The sequence below is a fragment of the Nilaparvata lugens genome, chromosome 2 (genome assembly GCF_014356525.2).
Source record: "Nilaparvata lugens isolate BPH chromosome 2, ASM1435652v1, whole genome shotgun sequence".
Classification (NCBI taxonomy): domain Eukaryota; kingdom Metazoa; phylum Arthropoda; class Insecta; order Hemiptera; family Delphacidae; genus Nilaparvata; species Nilaparvata lugens.
In genome coordinates, this window is record NC_052505.1 from 70321881 (window position 1) to 70341526 (window position 19646).

Below are 19646 nucleotides of genomic sequence, written 5' to 3' on the forward strand. Positions count from 1 at the left end.
CAACAAGATTTCAGAAATTATTTGAAACATCCTAAAATTTCAATAAGCAAGAATAAAGAATGATAAGTTGGCTACAACTCATTCATAAGATATATGTGAACTATTTAGGGAATGAGCTGTTAAATTTCTCAATAGATACAGCCTATTACTCGTTACAGGCAAAAATATGAATCATAAATGCTTCGATTGATTAATGCATCACAGTATATCTATATTTGTTCGCAGTCTGTTCTCCACTACAAAGAATTCAGGTAAATTCATTACACTGCACTAATGTTGTAATTCCAACTGTTTTAAAGTCCACCCTCTTATAATTACTTGAAATCCCACCCCTCATCTTGCAATACCGTACTAGAACTAATAACATACCGTGCTGTGAACAGTGTAAATAATGATTGTTATTGTGTAAATAAGATTTTCTCTTGAAAAATTGATATGCATGTATAATTCATTGTATTAGTACAATGAATACCGTATAATGTTGTTGATAGTATAAACTGTAAGTATCGTATGTTGTGTAAATGTTCGATCGTAAAAGATTCTACTTGATATTTTATTGTTGTAAATCCTTCTCCTTTGATATATTAAAAATTTATTGAATACCACTAACATTGAGAATAATGTATTCATAAATAAATCGTTAATTTATCATCCATAATAAGATGGTGAGATTAGGTAGTAGTTATAATTGTTGAAGTGATTATAACTATCAATTTCACTTGATCAAACTCCTTCATTGATGAAATAATTTTCAACTATTATTTATATTTTACTTAAACGCGGAATTGATCGCATGCTAAGTTGTCACGCTGGATAGTGAAATCAATCTCAGAGATTGAAAAGTTCTGAATAAGTATTGTTGATGGATTCGACAATACTAAAACAATAAATTATTCATTAGTTAGACAAGAGTGAGCACTTCCCTTCTGTGAGTGTGAATCATTTTTCATTGAGCATTTATCAATCATGGGGTAGATTCGCCATTTGATTAAAAAAATGGAACATATTGGAATCAACTTGATAGTAAATCATTTTATTGGAAGAAGGCAATCAGTTACTCGAAAACGTTGAATCAATAATTTAAAATATCGGCTTTTCTACTAATGAGATCGAAGACTGATAGGGGAGAAAGTATAGAACTGGAATCCAGGAGATATATGGATCTGAATTGGATTGTATTCAATCATGATAATATTTTCCTGGAACAAATAATTATCAACTAAATTATTGATTTCTGAAAACATATTACACGTAGCAATCCCTGATAGCTTTGATTATGCTTATGAAATAAAGAGAAAAAATCAAGTCAAAACATTGATGATGCATTGGTTTACTGGAATAATAATGCAAATTTCAAATATTTTGGACATAATATGGAGCAGTGGTTAATAGTGTGTCATTCCACAATCATGACATATTTATCTCTTATAACTCCAGAAGAAAAATGTTATTCAACTGGTGAATTAAATACCTAACTAAATGATTTTCGTTTAAAATTCTTCAAAATACCAATAAATAATGGGCAATCAATGTTTAAAACAGGCAAATTTTAGCTTATGGATATTTAGGTACCTACAACTCAAAATTTAAATGTGTCTGACCTGTTGATTCATTATGCGATAGTATGATAATTATAATAGCTTGGATTGGTCATTTCTATATCCGTGTATGTTCCTGATTGACTCTGTTATATATTAAACTTTCCTTTCTTAACAAAAGATTATATCTACTGACTATATATGAAAAGTACATAATGCCTGGAATAAATAACTTTAGTTACTTTAAGAATGTGCTGCCAACATGAATGTCTGCTTTACCTCACCTGAAAATTTATTTATTGTGAATGACACAGAAATAATAATTCATTATTATGTGTACCACTTCCTAGCTTTAAGAGTTTATCCTCTACTTTTAGAAGACTATATTTTGAACTTTCGGACTCATAATAATTATATTGTCTTTGTAAATATGTTAATTATGCTTGGACTTTGAGAGGTTGACGAGGTCAAATGTGGTTAAGAAATTCAATGTCAAAACAAAATTATTAAGATGTGTCGATACAGGAATGACTCAAATCACTCGTTTATTATGATTAAATAATTGATTTATTAGTTCGTTTTCATCCTTCTCACATTAGTCGAACGCTCTCTCTCACAGTCACAATCCTACTACATCATGTTGCTCAAGTGAACAACATAATTATTCTAATATATCCTATACGGTACGAGAGATATATTTGTCAGGCACTTTTTGTGTAAATAATGTAAAAACTCAATATGAATAAGTCACCTACTTCTTCTTATATTCTTTGATGATTTCATATTTTCTCAGTATTATCACATGAGACTCTCTTTAAGCAGTATTTTTCAAGTTGTAAGTGAATGTTTTTTTTCCATTTTATATCCTTAGGTTGGCTACTAGGAGAGTAATGAAAGTTTAATTGGTACATTTTCATGATTCCCAATGAAACTACTCAAATAAGTTACAATCAATATAGCCTACTTGTCATAAACTAACTAGTCATGGTATTTCTCACAATAATAATATATTAACATTATTATGCATTATTTTCTAGTCGATCATTCTATTTTAAAAGTCTCTTGCTGTTATTCTATGAAGATTAATAATAATTATTAAATTAAAATAATAAATATAGTCTTGATAATGTGAACCCTTCATTGTGAAAAAGGGAGAAGAGAAGCTGAATACCAGCAGCAGTCCTCTTCTCAATGAGCAAATGACTATCAACATATTAAGGTGAATAATAATGGATGATGTTTGGAATTGCCTTAGCATATTTAATGTTACCTACCTGTTACATGTTCAACCTATTCATGTTATAATAATTCTATTCTGTGAATGTTGTAGAACTATTCAATATACAGGAACTCAATGTATATGGAGAATACACTCAGAATATGGTACCATATTACTGTTATGTAGAAAACCTGGATTTTATAAAATGTTGGATTGAAACTATAAATTTTCTCTATCTATTCAACAATCATTCCATTGTTTAAGTGTTTTGTACAGATTAAACAATAATTTTTATTTTTAATGAAATTTCACAATTCTTTATTTAATTCACCTACAGTTTTGTACTCTTCTTGGAACAAGCCATCATCATTCTTAGCGCATATACAGTCATTTTGTAATAAGGATGTGCGAGTGGCTAAATAAACTTTTCACTGGTGATAGTCTTCAAAGTTATTCGATCCGGATACTATCAAGACTTGATAGAGACAGTGAATGAAGACAGTTACAGAATAGAAACATTTTCTCAGGAAGTTAATGTTTATCCAATTATCACTTTTAAGATCCATCTTAATTTTATTTTAACTTGAAAATTAAATTCAAGCTCTTATCTCTAAAAGTAATAATCAGAAAAAAATGTTCCTGGCAAAAAGTATTTTATACAATTAAGAAGTTTTGAAAAAAAATACCAATTGGACCAGTCAAGGAAAGGTTATAGAGGGAAAAGTTTGGAAGACAATTTTTGACCCCGCAGTTCTGTTCAGGGTGGTAGGTAAGGAGGTGAACATATCATAAATCCCCAGCCCCACCCCTTGTGCTAAGGGGGCCACCCCCACCCCTTTATAGTGGATAGTGGAATAGTGAAATAATACACATCATTTCAAAGAGAATTTAATGCCCTACAATCCTACGATAAGCATTAATTTTTACGATGCATTGTTGGAGGGTTATATTAGCCCTGAAAGAGCAAAACATTGAATAAAAACCTGTTATTTCAACAAATACACACTTTCAAGAGCGAATATCTCGGAAACTGTTGGGAATATTACAAAATTCAACTCAACAAAAAAGTGTAGAGAATTTATCAAGCTTCATAAATTTTTGAATAGTTATTTATTTAGGTTGAACGTATTACTCTCAAGATATGAGTGTGGAAGCAAAAAGCTGAAATAGCAACTTTTAAACCACCCTCATCCCCATGAGTTAGCACATGAGTTAGGAATGGGGACTATATATATGTTCTCCTCCTGACTAGTCTTAACAAAGCTGCAAAGTCAAAAATTGTGTACAAAACATTCCTTCCAAATTCCTAGTCAATTATTGGTCTATTGTTGAAAAACTGGAGATTTCACACTCAACACTAAAATTGCTGCAATAGTTGTAGAGAAATGCGTAGAAGTGTGAAAATTTATCTGGCTTCTGTAAAAATGGGTAAGAGTGTAAGTGAAAAAAATCTGGTGTGGTACACTCACACAACTTTCCTTGCTCATTGATCTATATAAGCCTCATTCTTAAAAGAGGATAATTTCGGGGAATAACATTATGCCGATTGGCGGCTAAAATAATTGAAACTATGATTATACTATTGTTATTGATATTGAGTACATTTTCCTTTGTTTGAATTATGAATTTGAGGATTTTTTTAAATTTGTCAAAACAGCTGTTTTACAAATAAAATATCGACATGATGTGCTCTTTTGAATAAACTGCTCTACCTACCTACCTCACGCACGAGAAGGAGGTTACAAAGTAAATTTCTCAGGGATGGGTGGACCCCCTGTTAGTTTCCCAGGGAGGAGACTCATGCCAGTTGATAGAGCTGATAAATAACTATACAGGATATGAATTTGAAAAAAATCGGTCAAGTCATTTTTGAGAAAATCGTGATAGAAATTTAACAAAATTCATACTTCTCAGGAATATTACGGAGCTCCTGCAATTTTTCCCCAGAAATGAGACTCATGTCAGTTGAAAGGGCTTATAAATAACTAACTAGGGTATAAATTTGAAGAAAATCGTTACATCCGTTTTCGAGAAAACCGTGAAAAATATGGTTTTTTAGCCATTATCCGCAATTTTTTCCGTCATTTCGAATGGAATTTTATTGAATTTCTTATTGTCGGATCCTCATGGTATAAGGACCTTAAGTTAAAAATTTCAAGTCAATCGCTTAATTAGGAATGGAGTTATCGTGTTCACACACACACACACACACACACACACACACACACACACACACACACACACACACACACACACACACCCAAAAATCATGTTTTTGGACTCAGGGGACCTTGAAACGTATAGGAAACATGAAATTAGGGTACCTTAAATTTTTTTGGAGAGCAATACTTTCCTTACCTATGGTAATAGGACAAGGAAAGTAAAAATCTGGTGTGGCGCACTCACACAACTTTCCTTGCCGTTATGAAAATTAATCACCTGACGCTAGTAGTGTTCACGCACATCTCAAGTCCACTTATAAACAAAGATCCGAGCCAGCTGGTGACAGGACAATAACGCTGTAGACAAATGAGGTCTCTTCATAGTGAATGATTCAATTGTCATAGTGAATGATTCAATTACAATCAACAGTTGCCAACAGTTTGCAATAATCACATTTTCTCGAATTCTGAGCTTATTTTCTATTTTTGGTGAAAATGCTACTAGACATTAATTGTAGAGATTTTCATGCTCAATCTTTTCCACTTGAATTTTTTGTTTAAATTGTATCTGAAGCCTGATAATTGGAAATCTAAAAACAAAGTTTGCATGGATGAGGCGGAGCTCCTGAAATTTTTACAGATATGGGACTTCTGGCAGTTGATAGAGCTCATCAATGAATATTTCAGGTATGAATTTGATCAAAATCGTTGGAGCCGTTTTCGAGAAAATCGCAAAAAACCCTGTTTTTGACAACATTTTCGCCACACACACACACACACACACACACACACACACACACACACACATATACAGACAATACCCAAGATTAGATAGCATCAGCTTGTTCTGGCTAAATGGTACAAGAATTTAAAAAGGATTTGAAGGAAGTTTACTACTCATAAATAGATTATTTATAAAATATTTGAAGTTTGAGGTTAGGTAGATGTATTCACAGATCGGTGACCTAGAGATCGATCAAACCGAAGAACGTAGAATCTGACCAAAACCCCTTGGCAGAGCTTTATTGCATTCGGATGGTGTGCAATGTGAAAAAACACCCGTCCACGTGGCTAATTATTAGGTAGCATGGAATTAATATTAATGTATAGAATATTAACTAGCATGCAAAGAGCATAAATAAAAAACCAATAAAAATAATTTGATGTATTCAGGAAATAAGAGTTACCAGGCGCATGAATACCTAATAAAAATTTGCATGCACCAATAGTAAAACGGCAGTTAATAGGCGGCAACTGTAGGCCAGTTCAAAAATATTTATATATATTTATATAAGTGTAGTAGATTTTGTGTAAAAATTTGTGTAATCTATGTTATCAATATGGCTCGAATGCAAAGAAATTATTAACCATATAATCTAAGCAATATTTTGGCATTTTTTGTAAGATCTATTTGAATTTAATGGCGGAGGATTGAGATATTTAAATTTTATGCTAATTTGAAAGTCGGAAAGAGGATCTGTAAAACTTGAAAAGGAAGAACCAGCACTCGCCAGCCAGATGCCACCATAAGAGGACCCCAAATATTTTAGAGCGAAGTACCTTATTAATAATTTTGTAAAAATTAAAGTTAAAGTAAATTATTAAATTTCTTAAAAGACTTCGTGATGCTATTGTGAAGCAGAAGTCATTTTTCATTTTTATTAAATCTATAACCCCTTGGAGGAGACGATTCCGGCTACCATATTCCCGGACCACATGGAGTTGGATCGACATCGGCGGCTTACAAGAAGATTTTCGACACGTGAGTGATTAAATTTGAATTTAGTGATGGGCGCCCTAGTGCTTCGAATTAATCTGATGATCAAAGCTAGCTCGCCGAAAGGGTTATTATAAATTGAGAAATTAAAAAGAGTAATACTTGCGCAAGTAAAAATTAGTATTAAAGGTATTTAATTGAAAGTAAAATATATAGATCAATATTTTAGAAATTTCTATTTAATCAAAGAAGTACGAAATCTAGGCTATCAAACGTATGCATACAATATTTAATTTTTTGCAATACAATTTGCGATAATTTATCATAGTTCTAATTCACTAGATGAATGGCTCTACCTATTCCGTCAGGTGCCGAATCTTGCACCCTGAGATAAAAATGTATATTCGATACAAATAAATCTACTAAATACTAGAGATTTTAATATATAGATATATTTGGATTATTAGTGGCTAATTTATCAAGCTGATCTTAGAGCACATATTTTCGATTGAATTATCCAAGCCGACAAGTATTAGCAAGTACATGTCACAGCTACATGCCAAAGAATGCATATGATTTCAAGATAAAGGCACATGGTAATGATTCGTGCCACAAATCTAGAATATAAAGTTAGCCTGTGATATTTTTATTGATTTCAAATATTGTTCTATTTTTTATATTATATTTTTTATCGCTCTATATATATTTTTTGCCTCGACTGATCTTTGCATTATTTATGTAATATATGTATGAACATTCATGGTGTGCAATTTATTTTATATTCCTCATCTCTATAGTATAAGTATCATTTATATATATATTTATTATTTATTGAATTACAAGAGTTATTGGAGAAGCCCATATCTAGGCCTATCAAGATTTTTTAAGACTGAATACTATTAGAAAACCACGCCCTAATTATATTAAATCTCATGCTTTACCGACTGATGCCAAGCAGGAGGCTAATCGTTATTTTAATATAAAGAATAACGTGACAGAAAGACATGGCGCCCAACGTGGGGCCACGGATACGGCAGAAAGACATGTCGTACCAACGTGGGACTGATGATGAGAGCCAAGCTCATTAAATAATTATTTGAAATTAAGTCAATAACCATATTGAAAATTATAGATAACTTATACGAGTTGTGAGGAAAACTGGCGAAGGGAAATTTGTATTACTTTTTGGGGAAACAAGAGCTTTAAATAAAGAGAAATTATATGTTTTAAAGAAAATTTTATATTATTATTATTGTAGAAAATATATTTTATAGAGAGAGCTATTATATTTTATGGGCCTAAACTGCTAGTCAGAAATCAATGAATAGTATTATTATATTATAAGAGCTTAAGTAATAAATAGGTTACCTGGCTTGTAATGTCCATAGGCCTATCCTCATTTGTGTCCTTATTAATGCCTTGTTGGCCAAAACTTTCACTTTTTTAACAAACACTTGACACTTAATCCATTTTTAAAATATGAGTCTCTTTTCGTCCACGCAAAGTAAGGTAGCAGACACACTGCAGACGGCGATAGTAGCGGAGATCGACGCTGAGGGGGGCGCGATGGAGTCCAACGCCCAGATATCTTCAATCACCGCCAAGAATCCTGTGAACAGTAATAAACCGTTAAATGTCTCCCAAGAAGCAATAAGGAGGGTTATAGTAGAGGGGATGATCAAGTCATTTTCTAATAGTTTAGAAAAAACAATGACCACAGTAATGAAGAACTTAAAGGCGGAAATGAAGGAAATGCGGGAATCACTGAAGGATACATCGGTAAGAATGGGTAAGGAGACTGCGGAAAGAATAGATAACCTACCAGCACAAAACACTTCACAAATTCATGAAATAGCTACAAACAGGAACAATAGTCAACTTATTTCCATAAATAAACAACAGAATAGTAAATCTACACAAATAGCTCACCTAAATTCTGATATAAATCAAAACAAAGTACAACTTAATTCATTGGAGACAGCCGTTGGAGAACAGCAATTATTTTCATCTGAATTAAATGCCGAAGTAGTAGATAATGAAACAGAAGCTTCTAGTCATTGGAAACAGGCCCAAGAGAAGTTGGTACAACTTGAAAGTCAAATACATCAATTTCCGCACGAGAATATAGAGCCTATTCCCATAGCAACGTTTGATTCACTACACAGTTTCAATGAATTAGGCCGTTTTGACAATACAGACCGCTATCTCCAACCTAAAGAATTATAGATCAGATAAAACTAGTTCAATCATTAACACCCACCTCTTGGAATTTTTGGCGTCTTCGTTTGACTAGTTTATTGATTGGCGAACCCCTGATGTTCTTTCGGAGTAGAGTCCATGAATTTACATCATTGGATGAGTTTGTAGCTGTCTTCCTGGAACAGTATTGGAGCAGAAGTAAACAGTTGGACGTGCTAGCGGACATTATATCATGCGATTTCAACCCTAACTTAGACGGTGCATGTACCACTTTCGTCACTGCCCTACAGTTTAAAAATTCTCAATTGAGCGAGCCCATTAATGAATCGGCATTAGCAAGTATTATTTTAAAGAAGCTACCGTATCAAGTTAGAATGGCACTCGCCACACAACCCATTACTGATTGCAAGCAGCTGATAAATCATTTATATGGCATACAGTCTGTGATGGCAATATCAAACCACCGTTCAGACCAGAGATACGCACAAAATCAACATAACTCAAAATTTAATCAGTATAACAGCCAAAATTATGAATCAGTACCATATGATTGCTCACGATCTACCCCTCAATTTAAACGCCGCTATAATCATAATCATAATAACAGCTGGAATAATAGAAGTTTTCAGAATCGTCAAACAAATCATTATCCACAGCAAACCTATGAAAGAAATTATTATTATGGCCGTGATCGATTTAACACAAATAATGATTACACTCAGAATAATTATAATAGAAATTACAAACCGCCACCTCATCAAATAAGTACAAATTATACACTAGCACATGCAATAGGATTGAATCAACAAAAAACCCAGAACCCAGCACCCAACGACCCGCCACCAGATATACAGAAAACTACAGCTAATAAACCAGGACTATATGATACCCCCGATATAACAAGCACAAGCTCAAATGAAACAAACCAAGAAAAGCAGGATATTTCAACGTCATACACCACATTCAGAATTGATTTACCGGAGACTTTGTTACAAGAAACACAAGATAACCACCACCAGACACACAGGATCCCATACAAGACAGCCTATCACAAAAACCGCCGCCCAACATGCAATTAAAGCCAGCCGCAAGCATCAGCCTCTATTAAGTTTCCTGTTCCCCACCGAAGAGCAACCTGACACCGAAGAATCACTGCTAAAAATAAACAGTTGCCAGGAGGAGACCGTCACCATACTATCCGCTTTGAACGTCTCACTCGCGCATCAAGAGACCGCCACCGCACCCGCGCATCATTTGACCCCACAGCAGACCAAGGACCCGGACCAAGAGGACGACACCAGAGAGGACGGCATGCAGGAGAAAAGAGGCATGCATCATAAGGCCCGGAGACGGAAGCGCCCGAGGACACCCGACCGGCATCAGGACGAGGAGAACGGACTACATAACCAAAGGTACCAGCATCGCAAGGCCCGGAGGCGGAAGAAGCGACGAAGGAGGAACCGCGCGCGCGCATACCGGCCGCATGCACGGTTCAAATGCCCGAAGAGGACACCGGACCGACACCGTGGAAGACAGGAGCGGACCGACGGCGTGCATCCGCGGCACATACGTTTCAAGAGGGCAAACCAGCTATGTGACCGGAAGAATAGGCCAAAGGAATATGATAAAAACGGAGCTGCTTACGAAACTACTATGGATTCATGCGTGGAGGATAATTAAAAGTGGACTACTTATTGAGGTTAATTAAGGATAAACGGTGTTTGAGAAGAATGGAAGCAATAAAAAGTTATATTAATAAAATGGAAGTATATAGTTATTATATGATGAGAGATTATGCTATTAAAAAGATAAATAATGTTTTGATATTGTGTGTAATGATAGTTATGGCTGTGATATTAATAAAAGAGTGTGTTGTGGATAGAACGAAAAATATTGTATTGTTGTTGTTAAATGAATCTATTATTGATGGTTGGAAATTTAATATTATAAAAATGTTTATTGTTGTAAGCCTAATGAGTTATAATGAGCCGAAATCAAGAGTATTAAATGAAAATAAGAGGAAAGGTGAATTAAAATTACAGGATGATGGGAAAAAGAATGGATTGAAAGGAATTACTATTAATGAAACAAGGAATTGTTTAAAGGAATACACCAGATACAAGGGCTTTAAGTTTGAGAAAGATAAATTATCAATTAGGACAGCCTCACCAACAATCAACAGCAGATAACCTCACCAGCCTACAACATCTACAAACAGAATGCAAGAAGATGCAAGTAAATCACAACATTTCCACATGCAATATCGTTGAATTTGAAATAAATATGATAAGAAATCAAGGAAAACATTATTATCAAACCGATTACTAACCTTCCTTAATAAATTTAATATTGGTATAGGACCTCGTGGCAACAATCCAATGTTTTAATTCCTTCCAGCCGTTAGAAGCCTGCAATAAGGAAAAGAACAATTTTTAAATATGTAATTAAATTATATACATCAGATAAAAAAGGACACAAGCGGGGATAATAAAATTAAAATTTGTTAATTACCTTTTTAAGAGAAAAAATTGAGCAGTTAGGTTAATAGTTATGAAACTCGACAGCAAATTCTGTAGAACCAGTGACCAGCTGGCCAAAGCCACCCAAATCAAATGAATGTAATGTCTGTTGAACATATGTTTATAAAAAGAAGTACTGTACCCAAAAAGTTATTTATTATTGTTATTTATTATATTTATTAATGTCGATATATTTATTTATATGTTTTATATTTATTACTTTTAATTATGCCACGTTTGTTACCTGAAAAGACTTAAAGTGAATACCAGTTACCAAAACCAAAGAGCCATTAGCAAAGAAAGTATTGTACCTGATGTATAGAAAATTATTTATATTAAGACCTAAGAAATACTATAAGATATAAGCCCAGAAGTTTATGAATCGAAATTATTGTCTAAAAGGAATCATTTATGAGAATTATGAAATGTGTGTAGTTAAGTTGGCGGCCTGCAAGCGGCGAATTCAAAAATTACTGTGTTGTAAATGGTGTCAGGAGGAGTACGTTTAGAAGTTTATATTTATGATATTTTATGTGTGTTGAGGAGGAGAATTTGTTATTGTTTTTGATAAAGGTATAAAGGAGATGCAGCAAATATGTCTGCGAAATGTGATAGAAGTAGGAGAGTATAATTTATAAATAAAGTATAGTGTATATCAATGTATTGAAGGGTGGGTTTTCATTAAAAACATTGTGATTCTCAAATATTTTGAATTCAAACCCAGGGGCGCGTGTAACATATTAAATCTGGGTAGATGAAAAGCCCTAACAGAAATAGTAATAGGTCTAAAAATAAAGTAATTGGCTAATATCGCCAAGCAGATAATAACAAGATAGATAGCATCAGCTTGTTCTGGCTAAATGGTACAAGAACTTAAAAAGGATTTGAAGGAAGTTTACTACTCATAAATAGATTATTTATAAAATATTTGAAGATTGAGGTTAGGTAGATGTATTCACAGATCGGTGACCTAGAGATCGATCAAACCGAAGAACGTAGAATCTGACCAAAACCCCTTGGCAGAGCTTTATTGCATTCGGATGGTGTGCAATGTGAAAAAACACCCGTCCACGTGGCTAATTATTAGGTAGCATGGAATTAATATTAATGTATAGAATATTAACTAGCATGCAAAGAGCATAAATAAAAAACCAATAAAAATAATTAATGTATTCAGGAAATAAGAGTTACCAGGCGCATGAATACCTAATAAAATTTGCATGCACCAATAGTAAAACGGCAGTTAATAGGCGGCAACTGTAGGCCAATTCAAAAATATTTATATATATTTATATAAATGTAGTAGATTTTGTGTAAAAATTTGTGTAATCTATGTTATCAATATGGCTCGAATGCAAAGAAATTATTAATCATATAATCTAAGCAATATTTTGGCATTTTTGTAAGATCTATTTGAATTTAATGGCGGAGGATTGAGATATTTAAATTTTATGCTAATTTGAAAGTCGGAAAGAGGATCTGTAAAACTTGAAAAGGAAGAACCAGCACTCGCCAGCCAGATGCCACCATAAGAGGACCCCAAATATTTTAGAGCGAAGTACCTTATTAATAATTTTGTAAAAATTAAAGTTAAAGTAAATTATTAAATTTCTTAAAAGACTTCGTGATGCTATTGTGAAGCAGAAGTCATTTTTCATTTTTATTAAATTTATAACCCCTTGGAGGAGACGATTCCGGCTACCATATTCCCGGACCACATGGAGTTGGATCGACATCGGCGGCTTACAAGAAGATTTTCGACACGTGAGTGATTAAATTTGAATTTAGTGATGGGCGCCCTAGTGCTTCGAATAATCTGATGATCAAAGCTAGCTCGCCGAAAGGGTTATTATAAATTGAGAAATTAATAAGAGTAATACTTGCGCAAGTAAAAATTAGTATTAAAGGTATTTAATTGAAAGAAAATATATAGATCAATATTTTAGAAATTTCTATTTAATCAAAGAAGTACGAAATCTAGGCTATCAAACGTATGCATACAATATTTAATTTTTGCAATACAATTTGCGATAATTTATCATAGTTCTAATTCACTAGATGAATGGCTCTACCTATTCCGTCAGGTGCCGAATCTTGCACCCTGAGATAAAAATATATATTCGATACAAATAAATCTACTAAATACTAGAGATTTTAATATATAGATATATTTGGATTATTAGTGGCTAATTTATCAAGCTGATCTTAGAGCACATATTTTTGATTGAATTATCCAAGCCGACAAGTATTAGCAAGTACATGTCACAGCTACATGCCAAAGAATGCATATGATTTCAAGATAAAGGCACATGGTAATGATTCGTGCCACAAATCTAGAATATAAAGTTAGCCTGTGATATTTTTATTGATTTCAAATATTGTTCTATTTTTTATATTATATTTTTTATCGCTCTATATATATTTTTTGCCTCGACTGATCTTTGCATTATTTATGTAATATATGTATGAACATTCATGGTGTGCAATTTATTTTTATTCCTCATCTCTATAGTATAAGTATCATTTATATATATTTATTATTTATTGAATTACAAGAGTTATTGGAGAAGCCCATATCTAGGCCTATCAAGATTTTTTTTTAAGACTGAATACTATTAGAAAACCACGCCCTAATTATATTAAATCTCATGCTTTACCGACTGATGCCAAGCAGGAGGCTAATCGTTATTTTAATATAAAGAATAACGTGACAATATATATACAGACAATACCCAAAAACCACTTTTTTGGACTCAGGGGGCCTTGAAATAACGTATAGAAATTCAGAAATTGTGGTACCTTAATTTTTTCCGGAAAGCAATACTTTTCTCACCTATGGTAATAGGTCAAGGAAAGTGAAAATATTATAACAGCTGTTGAGTTACATATTTGAAATATAATTGAATTGTATTAATATTCATATTGTATTGTATATTGTAATCAATTTGAGAAACATCTGAAAGGCATAAACAGATTAACAGCCAGAAGAGAAACACATTCCTTATTAATAATCTGAATTGGTTCTAAGCAATTTCATAAACAGAGTTGCTCTCAACTTCCTGCTCAATATTCTTGTAACAACTTTCCATAACAAACATTCCATACTATCAGTAAAATGCATGAGTAGACACTGCAAAGTTGTCAAGTTTGATTAAACATTAACTGCACTCTGATTTACTTCTAAATTTCTGCCCCTATGAATGCCTTTGAAATTTTCATAAACCTGAAAGTATTTGAAATATTGATTGAGAATCTTACTCAACCTGAACAATCATAAACTCCACATTATTTTCAAAATCAAATAAAAATATCAAATCTGGTAACTTTTCTCATGAAATGTGTATTTCTCTAGTTGACAAAATGCACACCTGCAGCTCTGTAAGTAAGTATGACTTTAAAATCATGCAATAACGGTTAAATTCCACGGCAAAGTATTTATTTATTCATGTTGTTTCCATGTTATAATTGTATAAAATACTGTTCAGTTGTGACGAATAATTTTAAAAGTATCAATAAACTTAAAATTTGAATTTATGGAAGATATTGGACTCTTTTGATTTTCCAATATGTTGAAGTTGGCACTTGGCAAGCAAGTCATGTTGGTATACATGTAGTTTGATTTGGAAGTTTGTCATTGTCAGTTGAGTTGAATTGAGTTTTGTTTTTGTTTGAGATGAGGTTGGATTGGAATTGGAGGTTTGAAGTTCAAGTTCAAATGTTGGGGCATGCATGATTTATGATTTTATAGTTCAATTTATTAATTATAGGCCTTTATAGTTTACTTCGACAGTATTATTTGTTGCATGTGGATATAAATCTTACTTTTGCTTATTAAAACTAGTATGCGATAATAATAATATTTTATCAACTCAAGAGCTTTTACAAACATAGAGTTTCGTCATAAGCATGAAGTAAGTACAGTGTTTCAACAAGTTTGTAAACATTCATTAAGTTATGTATTCTTTGTAGGACTATACAAATAGGATATATCGGTACTTTCTTTAATTGCAACAGTACCTACTAGTCTTAACTCTTCAAAAGCCATTTCATGAACATGTTCAAAATTTCATACAAACATGTATGAACATGTTCATAATTTCAATACCGTACATAATAATTTGATATCATTTTAAATGCATAAAGGCCTAAAATCTTTTATATACCGTATGCTTTGAATACGAGTAAAAGCTTGGTTTCCTTCTTTTTATATGGCCCTGTAGTTTTAACCTTTTAGGCCTACTCCTGTCTGAATAATCTACCGTTAGGTATTCTAATTTAATCTAATATAGAATCTAATCTTCGGTAGCCTTACTTACTTACTTTACTTTATCCGTCTTCCCAGCAGTCCTGTGGCTGCAGGAGCCTATAATATAAATATAATTTCTCACCCTATTTTCATATTTCAATCATCCGAAATTCTCATTAATTTTGTATTTTGACTGCAGATGACATGTCAAATGTCATCTGGTAATCTAAGTTGTATTAGCATTTTGCCTTTAGTCCTATTTGGATTTTGTTCTATAAAAGTTGATACTTTTATACCTTCTTCATCCATTACCCTTCAGTTTGTCTATATGCTAAATACTAATCATTTCAATTTTACCATTCACGTTTACAATATTAATATGCAGGTTATTGACTGTCAGCAAAAGCGCGTTTTTGTTTGTTTACGACTTAACGTTTTATAATTGAACAAGCTTAGTAAGTTCTTACTGATGACTATAGAGGCTCGAGTCTTTGTTCGTATGTGGTCTTGTTTTCATCAATCAACTTTAAATTGTCAACACATATTCTCTGAACCATTATAAATACACATAACAAGTTTGTTGGCCAACAGAATAGACTCTCTTCTGTTCTTTTTGAGGATATAGATAGGTAAAAGGTTAACATTAAAAGTGCATAAGAAAATAATTCCAGTGACATAATCCAGCTCAGCAGTGGTGTATCCAGAGAAAAATTTGGGGGGATCATAACATTAGCCAACTTTGGGATCACCGGGGGTGTGGGGGTATGGAATACCTTTTCGCCAGATATTCGAGGAGATGTGTCCTGTTCCTAGTGGAAACTACGCCCATTGTTCATAACTGTGAAATTTTATGGGTAGGCTACCTACTCTAGAAAAAGCTAGAAAAAAAATTCACGAGAACCTCATTACCATCAAAGGCATTAAACTAAAATGAACTATTATGTGTGCCTGACCTTTTTAAAAGATGATAAAGAAGATAATTTTGAATAAAATTTAGAATTTAGAAATAGGCAGACACATCTAGAAAATACCTGAGTCTATACCTAATTCATGCAGGTGAACGGGCTAGAGTCAAGAAAACTTCAATTAATCTTGCCATGCCTGATTCAATAGGTTTATACTATAGAATAACACTACAATTTGAAATAATTGAAAAATACAAACAGCTTCAATAAACATTGGCAACTAAAAGCGAACAACAGAAACAACAATTTCATGTTACTTTGTTGACATTCTTCATCTGATTTGGGGGCGCATTACTATCCTTCGTTTAGATAGCAATACGTCACAAAACCAAACAATTTCAGTCATAAAATAACAAATTAATTTCAACATGAAATTACTCAAGAAAGAAAAGCCCGTTGAACCCAAATTTCGTCGATAGTAACTCATATAACCCATTTCATAATAATTTTGAATCCCCACTTTTGATTGACATTTTCGAATGAACCTTTGTTTCACTACACTGCACTTTCGTTGGTCTGTACGTTGCTTTATCGTCGGGGTTACAGCACCTTGTTTTTGGCGGTGAACTTTTACCGGTTGAATTTGGCTTGACGGCGACGTCCTCTTACGTCCCTAGACCTGTCGTCTGAACGGGTGTCTTGAAGCGGTGTTACATAAAATTGCGGAACTAAAGTGGTGTTAGTACATGAAGTTGGTTTGGGGACACATGAACCGCTGTAAATAAATGTATTACAGCATTAATTTCTAACTCTTCCTACAATTCATCAAAAGCTAAAACAGGAGTTTATTCTGTTATTTAATTTAGATTTTATCTTGACGTTCTGATTTCACAGATTGAATTAAAACGGATTTACTTGCCAGAGTGTCATTAATATACAATGCAACATTTATGAAAACACTCGTAATAAATTAATATAATGCTTTTAGAAAAATGAATACTTCATTAATTATGATGTTAACTTTTATATAAATTGATATAATACTCTTAGGAAAGGAATAATTCAGATGGGAATGATGCTAACTTATATGATATTTTTCGTTTGGTTTGCGAAATCAAATATAATTTTTCATATAGTAGCTCGACTAGTATTGTTGGGAACTTGTGCGCTAGCCAACATTTATTAATATTAATTTCATGGAAAAGAAAAACTTTCTTCTTCGTCTATTAAGATTTCTATCATAAAAATTTACTAAATCATTCGAAAGCCTTAATGACATAAGAAAACAGAGTCTGAAAAATATAAAATTATAAAATGTCATAAACTCAATATGAACATAATCTTAAAAATTTCATTCCAATTTAAAGGCTATCTTCCTGACTTTCAGCAATACTCTACGATAATATATTTCCAGAAACAATAACTCAAATGTAACGTACCGTAACTGAAAACTTTCTATACTTCTTTAGAAAAAAAATTATAATTATCTTCCATCACTAATAAAATCAAAAGGATTATTCTCAACCAATATCATTAACTTGAAAAATAACAGGCTTTGTTAATACAATACTCTTATGGAAGTTTCAATCAATTAAATTCCCTAAATTATATTTTAACCTTATTTTACATACCTTAGCGGTTATTTGAAGAAACAATTATTCATACATGATGAAGAAACACAATTAAACTTTTCAGGACATGGCACTACTAGAAAATTTAAACTTTAATAAAAATAAAACTAGCTCCTACATTAACTAATGATATAAACTTGTAAACCTGCCCAAAAAGGGCGAAACATAATGACTACATCTTTACTCTCGTAGTGCTCCTAGCAAAGTGTCCTCCGTAACGTAATCTGGTCTCTCGGCTGGGGAATCCCCTCCACTAACTGTATTTAGAAACAGGTCTCCTATTGGGCGAAGGGAATCAATTTGACCAATCGTCGCGTGGCTTCTAGAGCCTTTGGACCAAATAGTAACTGCAAAATCGGTAGTTTGTTATAATTTCAATGCTTGCTGTTTTCCAACTTATCACACTCTATGTCGCGACAGGAAGGCTAAGTTTTAGAGATAATTCCATAATCTACATTCCTCGACGACTCGGAGCCACAATTTTTAAATATCTATCATGGGAAACTCGAAGTCATGGCCGTTCATAATAGAGAGAGAGAAAATAATTTATTTCGCTAACTCACAATAATGGCTCTAGTCTATTGCGTATTAAATTTACTATTATAACTTGGGAAAAGGCCTGAATTAAAAATAGTGCTCGGCACATATGAATAGAAGCTAATCTTTATCACAGTAGGTTACTATGTTTCATTTGTTATCAAATATATAATTTATTGTCAATCTTTGCTTGCAGGCGGATGAAGCAAAACACTGTTAAAAGTACTATAAAGAAAGCTAGATCAAATGAAAATATCAAAGGAAAACATCCTTTACAGGTGAGAGACATTTTTCCGACTGTAGGCTATTAATATTTATAATAGTAGTGAGTAGGCTATAGTGAGGTTCACGTTATAATGGCAGTGGAGAAAGATAGCAGAACATTGTTGCCAATCTCTTTCCTGTCAATGCCTTCTATAGACGATAGCTGATACAGGTTTATTGATGTAATATTAACTGTTCATTCTCGTTTAAAATGATCAAATCATCTTATATTCTGTCAAGCAAGAAATTATATTCTTCTATAATTTCATAATGAATTTTAATGATTAAGATGAAATATTTTGTTAAATTATTATTAATTCTACAATTCGATTTGGCAACATAGCAAAGCAAGAAAGAGATAGCGCTATCTGCTTTGTTGAATGATGGACAAGGATAGCAATACCATTGATCAAACACTGCCATTATAACGTCGTGGTTCTCACTATAGGTATAATCATAATAATATTGATTTTAAATTTATTAGAAGTAGAAACTGTTGCAGGTTTACTTATCACTAACGATAATAAAGACAATAACTTTAATAATGTTCCCTCCTTCAAATTTTAATAATGCATATTAAATAGAACTATTTTTTAAATGCCTATTCACCTTTTAATTAGCTCATATGTTAATGAGAACAGCATTCTTCGGCAATTGGGTTTTGTAAGCACAAACTACATTTCCAATTTAAAGCTGATGGGATCATAGA

At 32.8% G+C, this 19646-nt stretch overlaps 1 protein-coding gene across 1 annotated transcript in view; it reads left to right on the top strand.

Moving 5' to 3' along the window:
- The first annotated feature begins 15010 nt into the window (after positions 1-15010).
- LOC111048855 (kinesin-like protein KIF23) overlaps positions 15011-19646 on the top strand; it is a 57752-nt gene continuing 53116 nt past the window's right edge. Inside the window, exons 1-2 of the mRNA XM_039421589.1 lie at positions 15011-15265; positions 18870-18951. Of these exons, the coding sequence (XP_039277523.1) occupies positions 15261-15265; positions 18870-18951 (87 nt within the window). The 5' untranslated portion in view covers positions 15011-15260. The remainder of the gene's footprint in view (positions 15266-18869; positions 18952-19646) is intronic.